The sequence below is a fragment of the Corvus kubaryi genome, unplaced genomic scaffold (assembly GCF_017639235.1).
Source record: "Corvus kubaryi isolate FWS band 111438036 unplaced genomic scaffold, C.kubaryi_AGA036_p1.0 134, whole genome shotgun sequence".
In the NCBI taxonomy this organism is placed as follows: domain Eukaryota; kingdom Metazoa; phylum Chordata; class Aves; order Passeriformes; family Corvidae; genus Corvus; species Corvus kubaryi.
This window is the reverse complement of record NW_024580668.1, coordinates 1,587,957-1,596,378: the sequence shown is the minus strand read 5'-3', so window position 1 is coordinate 1,596,378 and position 8,422 is coordinate 1,587,957. Positions and strand designations below refer to the sequence as shown.

Sequence of the window (8,422 nt, the reverse complement as noted above, 5' to 3'; positions counted from 1 at the left end):
CCCATCACAGGTGCCCATCACAGGTGCCCATCGCAGGCACCCATCACACGTACCTGGCCCATCACAGGTACCCAGCCCATCGCAGGCACCCATCACAGGTACCACCGTGTCACCTGCCAGGTGCCAGCACCACCCAGCCCTCTGCCCCTGTGTCCCCATCACCCAGCTACAATAAGAGTTTTCACATCAGTTGCCATGTAACCAAGGAAATGAAATAGTGCTTTGCTGCCTTCTTCTGGGTTTGTTATAATAATGGTGGCTTAATTTGCTAATTGAGATACAAGTTCACTCAAAGAATTGGTCAAGTTTATTGTGCTGTGTAACCAGCTTGTGCAAATTAATTAAAATTATTGATACTTATGAGAAATACTGAAATTACTATGCTTTTTTTTTTTTTTTAAGAGTGCTCTTGATGGAAAACAGACACAGAATTGCTGTCAGGCACCCATCCAGACCTTTTTATGTGAGAACACTGCATTCCCTAACACTACTCCCACAACTAATTGGCAGGAAAAATATTACTCAAAATTTCTGCCTATGTGAAGCCTCGAGTGAGGTCCCGATCCTGGAGACATTTAAATAAAATTAGGATTTTGTTCCGTGTATGAAGGTTTGCCTTTCTATATATAGTTTTGTTTTATTTTGGTGTGGGACCTTACTAAACCCCAAATTATTTGACTCTAATTTGGATAGACAGATTAAGGCAGAGGATCTGGAAGAGCACTGAAACAAACTGAATTCAGGGCTCACTTCCAGGAATTTTTGTATTATAATCCCTCAACTCAGTGTGGGTTTTGGGTGAGTCATTTTTCTGCTTCATATTTACTCATCTTTAGAATGAGGACAGTTCTATCCATTTGCCCTTTTGGGGTATAGCGTTGTTTAATTGATTTAAAAGCTGCTACTTTGGCTGTGATATTTTCACCTGTTATTCTTGTGAGTAACAGCTAAAAACAGTAGAGTTGAAAGAGGCTGAACTTTTTTAACAATTACAAAAATAATTTGTGTGCTGCCTTTTGACAACATTTGCCATATAAATAATGATATTTTTTTCTCGTTTGGGCTATAACACAGCCAGAGTTGGAAAACAAATATATCTTTATTTGGTATTTGGAAGAAAAAAACCTTTTTCCTTTCCTTCTCCTCCAGGTAAATAGGAACCCAGGAACAGGAATGTTGCTAGGAAAAAAAAACAGAATAGAGAATTCATGAAACTAGACAATAATTAGATTTTTTTTCTGATTAGAGAAGTTAATGCTCTCACATGAAGTTTTTTGTGTGTTTAGTTTCTGCCCCAGAGTTTGTTTTTGAGCATGGCTACCAGACCTACCTGCCCAGCGAGAGCACAGAGCCTCCAGCTGCTGCTGTCGTCTCTACACCACCAAAAGCAAAGTCCAAGAAATCCTCCTCCTCACTGCCACTGAAGAAACTCAGCTGTCTCTACCCAGGTGAGATGGGGGTTGTTCCTTCTGCCTTTTCCTTTTAACATGGAGAGCTTTCCTGTAGTGACACACACAGGAGATTTGATACCTGCAGCAGTTCTGGTGCAGATTTCACAGAATCCGGGAATCTTTTGGGTTGGAAAAGCCCTCCCGGACCATCAGGTCCAACCTGTGCCCAATCCCCACCTTGTCCCCAGCCCAGAGCACTGAGTGAAAGGCACATTTCAGATGCTGAGGATTCATTTCTGCACTCCAGAACTGCAGCACTTTCACTTGAACAGCATTCCTGCATGGGGAGCTGTTACCTGAGCTCGCAGTTGCACTAACTCAAAGTCTTATGTGGAATTAATTAGTTCCTCCAGCATCCTCTCAGTACTGTAAAGAACATCTCAGATGCTAGGCTGAGATTCCAGAGGACTTGTTCCAAATCTTACAGAAAAGGGTAGGAGTGAGTTGCCTCCAAGGGGAAGCATTAGAAACTCAAGTTCACTGGTCATTGTTTTAAGTGTGAGTAAACAAGATGAGGAATTAATTTTGTTGTTAACACTCAATTTTAAAGAAAACACTGTTGAAAATAAACATAATTTCCAGAATATGGCAATATATTTTTTTTATTTTGCTAGATTTTCCTGGAATTTAATGATCTTCCTGTTTTCAGGTTGCCAGTTCAAGACTTCCTATGGTATGAAGGATTTGGAACGTCATCGGCGAACGCACACAGGTTTATGTTCCTGTATTTCCTTTTGGGTTGGCTTCCTCCTTTCACCTTTTTCACAAAAGCTGTTTTCCTATGAAGTAATGTCTCTGAATATAGGATGTACACATGTCTGTACCTTCTAGCATTGTCCTGGCCTGTGCCTGAGGAGTTGTCTCTTGGGGACATGCCCTGCTCTGGGCAGCACCAGGCACAGACACTTGAACACTGGAGGTTGATTTGAGGCACAGCTAAATCTCTGAGTGCACACCGATGTGATGTGTTTATCAGGGTGCAGTGTGGTGGGAGTGCACACACCTGCTTTGCTCTTCATGGGACAGCAATTCCATGATTTCACTTCCCAGTTCTGGAGTTGCAAAGGGAGAAGGCTCCAAAGGCTCTGCTGCTGTTTGTTGCAGATATGCCCGCAGCCTCGTGTCCAGCTCCTACAAACGAGTCCCTTTCCTAGGCAGCGTTTGGTCTGTGCTTTATCTGTTTCCTTTATCACCACATCCCCACCATGCCAAACCCTGAGTGTGTGAGTGCTGCTGTTGCAGGAGACAAGCCCCACAAGTGCGAGGTGTGCAGCAAGTGCTTCAGCCGCAAGGACAAGCTGAAGATGCACATGCGCCTGCACACGGGCGTGAAGCCCTACAAGTGCAAGCACTGCGAGTACGCGGCGGCCGACAGCAGCAGCCTCAACAAGCACCAGCGCATCCACTCCAACGAGCGCCCCTTCAAGTGCCAGATCTGCCCCTACGCCAGCCGCAACTCCAGCCAGCTCACCGTGCACCTCCGCTCACACACAGGTGGGCTTGGACTCACAGCCACGGCTCCAAAGGCTGGACGGTCACAGAGATGATTTTAGGTCACGTACACATGCCCAGAAGGGACAGTTTGAATTCACCGCCTGTGAATTATGGGATCGTTAGGGCAATACAGCTCCACTAAAAATACCTGGAAGCAATCAGGTCTGACTCCTGGTAGGCTTTCTTCTAAACGGGTTTTGGAACGCTGAGATGTTCTCAGTGAGCAGGACTGAAGTGGTGCTGATAACTCCCAGGTTGTCTGTTCAATCCTTGCATGGCCCATTCACTTCAGAGCTGGACTCAGTGATCCCCTCTCAATTTAGAATATTCTGTGATTCTGTGATCTGATTGATTGATTGATTAAGGGCATCGAGGTTCTTATCTAAGTCTCTCAAATCTGGTCCACTTTGTTAGAAACACTGAAATTACTTTATAGTTGTAGTAGTTACATCAGTGCAAATGTTAGCTGCCTAATTTAATCTTCCTTGCATCAGTAAAATAGCAAGGAATTAGCAATTTAAGTTACATGTTTTTCTGACCCTTTTTTGTGGTACCTTCCCTGTGCAGACTGAGGGACATTAATAGGGTAGGATGAGCAGCCAGAACTATATTCTGCCCATAGAATTTTTGTTTTATGGGTAGAAAGCCTCCAGACTTATAAACTTTTTACCATTTTCTATTTGCATTATTTGCCTAAGTTTCATTTAAATCAGATTTCTCTCCTAGAGATTATTTGTAGAAGAGAGTTGCTGTAAAGATACTGCTGTACTGTTCACTCTGTGCAGTTGTCTCTATATGCTGTTTTTCACCTAATCCAGGGCGCTGGATTGGTTTCTGTGTTATCTTTTATACATTTGATTAGTTCTGTGAATTTTAGCTGCCAGGTGGCTCTGGTTCAGCAATTACTAGATTAGCTTTGAACCTCTCCTACCTCTGGTTCTGGATTCGAGTATAAACAACAGCAGTTTGTTTGTGTGCAAGATGGGATTTATTTGGAGTAGAGAAAAGAAATAAATCCCTTGTGCACTGGGAAGGAGGGGAGGGTCAAGCGAGTCTGCCTCTAGTAAAAAAGAATCTTTTACATTTCACAGATGTGCTGTGATGGGACAGGCAGGACTGGCAGGTCACTCTGCAAGTCCCCCTCTTTCTGTTGCTGTATGGATGTGATGGTCAGGCAGAGCACTGGGGGCTGTCAGAACTGACCTGTTACGAACACTCTGGCTGCAGAATGTGGCACATCAGAGCATTTTTGTGCCCTTCTTGCCTGAGTGAGCACCTGGGAATGCTCATGGCTCTCTGGTATTTCCAGAATTAGATTTCTGTGCCATTCAGTATTCCAATAGTTGGGAAGGGATTTTAGGCTAACCTTTTTTTTGGCATATCAGTCTGTTGCATCTTAAGCAATTGAATTATGCTAAAACTCAGTCTTTAGTTTTGTTGTTTCTTCTATTTCTCCGAAATTAATCTTTTTTTTTGTAAAAGGACTTTTCGATTTGCTGAAAGGAGGGACAATAATTTTGAAAGTAAGCACTTCATCCTTGTTAGGTTGCAAACCTGTCATGCACACAACCAATTTTAGAAGAAAATTAAGATTGGGATGTAGAATATATTGCTTACTAGAATTAAATTAGTAATCCTCTAGAGGGTGAGTGTAATCCCCATTGCTCAGAGTGGGATCATCTACACAGAATTATTTGTTGAACGAGTCACTAAACATCAGCTTCCTGTTAATTTGAGTGAAACTACTCTTAGAATTAATAATCCCAGGGTCAGACACAAGTTTTTATCTATATCATGGCAGTGTCAGTTAGGGATGGGCAGAAACGTAAAGAAATACAGAGCAGACCACTCTTTAAACAAACAGAACCAGCATGGTTTGCTGTATTCTTTGTCATGTACTGTGCTACCCTGTAGATGAAAATTAAGTCATTGAAATATGAACTGTGCCTTCATCAGCAAAGCAGATAAAAATTCAGTAGCTGAGTGTGCAGCTGAGGCTGTAAAATAAACTAGATGAACAAACAGTGCATCTTCATTAATAAAGTCTGTTTAATATAGATAGTACACCATGTATCTCAATTATTAAACAGATACATGGATTAGCACAGTAGGCCACAACTTGATTTGAAAAATATGCAGCTAAACCTATGACATATGTAGCTGGATAAGCAAATTATGCAAAATTATACAGCTCTCACCAACTCTATAAAATATTAACTTCTAAAATAAATCAGCCATTTGCAGTTTGATTTTTAAAGAGGATAAATGCTTGTTGAACTAAACACACTTTTCTTTTTCTTCCTCTCACCAAGAGTGTCTTAGAACCTAGTAACACAATTCTTCCGCTTGTTCAAAATAATGCCTACATAAAGACTTCATGCTCAGGTATTTTATAGGACTACATATTTTGATTAAAATAAAAAAGAGGGGAATAGTTATTTAGTTAGGTTTCTAAATTTGCTTTGGATTTTTTTTTTAATGGCTTCAGAAAAAGCTCGCTGGAATTGATTAGGGATTAGCACAGCTCCACCTTAACATGGTCATGGATATTGTGACACCAGCCTGCAATAAAAAAAATGCAAAATAATGGTTTAGATGCAAGTGTGTCAGAGCAGGTGATAATCCTGTGTCAGGAAATTTCTCTTGATCTTGAGAATGCGTTGGGAGTTCGGAACAAGGCAGCTGTACGTGGTTCATCCCAGCAGTGGGTCCCGGTGTCTGCTGTGTAACCTGTGCGTTCTGTTGGCAGGAGACGCCCCTTTCCAGTGCCAGATGTGCCCCGCTAAGTTCAAGATCAACTCGGACCTGAAGCGGCACCTGCGGGTGCACTCGGGGGAGAAGCCCTACAAGTGCGAGTTCTGCGAGGTGCGCTGCGCCATGAAGGGCAACCTGAAATCCCACATGCGCATCAAGCACAGCATGGAGAACACCCTCAAGTGCCCCGAGTGCGAGTTCCAGTGCGGGAACAAGACCAGCCTGCGGCACCACATCCGCACGCACCAGCCCGAGCAGCCGGTGAAGTGCTCCGAGTGCAGCTACTCGTGCTCCAGCAAGGCGGCCCTGAAGGTGCACGAGCGCATCCACTGCAAGGACCGGCCCTTCAAGTGCGAGTTCTGCAGCTTCGACACCAAGCAGCGCAGCAACCTCACCACCCACGTCCGCAAAGCCCACGGCGACAAGGTCAAGGGCAAGAAGCACTCGGTGGACAAGAAGGAAGGAGAGAGGCCGAAGCAGGGCGGCTCCAGGCAAGTTGCCAAGCTGGATGCCAAGAAAGCCTTTAAGTGTGACCTGTGTGATGCCTCCTTCGTCCGGGAGGATTCTCTCCGGAGCCACAAGAAGCAGCACAGTCTGTACAATGGCTCCAAGAGCAACGAGCTGGCTGTGCTGCAGCTGCAGATGGATCCCAGCCGGCAGCCCAGTGCCCCCATCACCGTCAGTCACCTCCAGGTGCCACTCCAGGCCGCTCAGGTGTCCCCGTACAACGAGGGCAGGGTCAAGATCATCGTGGGCCACCAGGTGCCTCAAGCCAACAGCATTGTCCAGGCCGCCTCAGTGAACGTGGTGCCCCCCTCGCTGCTGGGCCCGGGGCAGGAGGAGGTGCTGGGCAGCGGCCGCCTGCAGCTGCTGGGCCAGGTGAGCGTGCTGGCCCCGGCCCCGCCGGCGGTGGCCACGGGGGACGCGGGGCCGGTGGCACAGCCGGCCGTGCTGCTCACAGCCCACGAGCAGGGCGAGGGCAGCGCCCTGCACCAGGCCCTGATCCCCGGGGCTGCCCCCGGCCACGAGCCCCCCGCCAGCCAGGCCTTCATCGCCAGCTCCGGCATCAGCTGCTCCGACCTGGAGGGGCTCAACGCCCTCATCCAGGAGGGAGCCACGGAGGTGACCGTGGTCAGTGACGGGGGGCAGAGCATCACCGTGTCCACGGCTGCCCCCCCTCCTCCCATCTTCTCGTCCTCTTCCCACACAGAAGGCCCCAAGCAGACCTATTCCATCATCCAGAGCGGGGCTCACACGGCCCTGCTGTGTCCCGCAGACTCCATCCCCGATTAGGCACGGGGGCTGTTCTGGACACAGTTCTCTCCCAGGGCAGTGCTGAGCGTGGCAGCAATGCACAGGACACAACTGAAGGCAGGATTTGTCCTCCAGAGCCAAATACCTTCCACGTTTTATTTGTCTGTACACTGAAGCATCTTGTGTGTGAAAAGGAGGATGTGTCTGTATTTCTGTGCCTCTGCTGAAATCAGAGGCCCTGCTCCTTGGAAAATCAAAGCAGCTGTTGCCAGTGTCCCCAAGCAGTGACATCCTCAGAGTATGGCTCTTGTACTGTGCTGCCTGAAAGGAGAAATCCTCGCCTTGTGCTGAATTACCTTCACAGCAGCCTTGTTGTTTGATGCACACACAAAAAGACAGTAATCTGAGCCATTCTGGAGTTTATTTCAGTGAAGCGTCTCTCAGTTCTGTGCTCGGTGTGCATTCACTGCTCCTGGGTGAGCTCTAAGGAACCCCCACTGCTGGGTCTGCTCCAGCCCAGGGGAAGTTTGAGGCGCTGTTCCTCAGTATCTGTAGAAGTTGGTAGCACCTGGCACTTGAAATGCTTAAGCAGAGACCAGGGGATTGTTTTTAGAAAGCAAAAGAATGTTGTCCCTCTCTCAATAGTAACTAACTTCGTTAGCAACAACACCAATTATCTCTGGCACGGTGTTGTCTGTCAGAGGTTGCCTGTGAATTATAGAGCAAAACAACTGGAAATATATTTTTTACAAACACTACTTACCTTTTGTTTTTATTTTGATGCTGCCTGTTGGGAGTTGTGTGGGTGGTAAAAGTGCATTACAGTTTGGGTCTTCTTTCCATGTTCAAGGGGAAAAAGGAAAAGAGTGACTTTAATTTAAAATTAAAAAGATGTTCTAATCCGAGGTCTGTCGCTCCAGCAGAAATTCAGGTTGGATCACAAGGAGATGGTAATTTATTACTATACAATGGACCTTTCTCTAATGAAAGAATTCCAGGCTGTATTTTGAACTCTGCGATTGCCTGTGCAAAGGTACCACAAACTAAAAGCAGTGAATTGTCCCATACTCGGTGGCGTGGGTGAGCTCTGCAGGCAGGGTTTCCTCAGCTCCCAGTGTTCCGTGTCATCCATAGGTGGTGCCAGAGGCCCAGGGAAACTTTGGAGTTGCTCTGGCTCCTGGATGATGTTTCCTGTTTAACACTTCCTTGTAAAAGCATTTTAAATTCACTTTTAGAAGATGTTACCAGAAGCTCAGCTGTAAAAATCTCGCTGTCACTTCAGATAAAAAGCTGCACATAAAAAGAAATGTCCAACGTTTTCTACAAGAAGCAGATCTGTGGCCAAAGCTTAATCTCACAATTCATGTTAAATTGTTACTCTTTTACTCCCTGTAAATTAATTTGCCCTGTTCGTAGTTCTCAGCTGCAGAATTGTCAGGCACTGCAAGAATGATAAAAACCGAGGGATT

The 8,422-nt window shown here is 46.0% G+C and overlaps 1 protein-coding gene across 1 annotated transcript in view; it reads left to right on the top strand.

The window, feature by feature from the left end:
• Nucleotides 1–7,711, top strand: part of ZFP64 (ZFP64 zinc finger protein) — a 9,042-nt gene extending 1,331 nt beyond the window's left edge. Inside the window, exons 3-6 of the mRNA XM_042045048.1 lie at nucleotides 1,287–1,448; nucleotides 2,101–2,163; nucleotides 2,694–2,945; nucleotides 5,695–7,711. Of these exons, the coding sequence (XP_041900982.1) occupies nucleotides 1,287–1,448; nucleotides 2,101–2,163; nucleotides 2,694–2,945; nucleotides 5,695–6,992 (1,775 nt within the window). The 3' untranslated portion in view covers nucleotides 6,993–7,711. The remainder of the gene's footprint in view (nucleotides 1–1,286; nucleotides 1,449–2,100; nucleotides 2,164–2,693; nucleotides 2,946–5,694) is intronic.
• The last annotated feature ends 711 nt before the right edge of the window (nucleotides 7,712–8,422 follow it).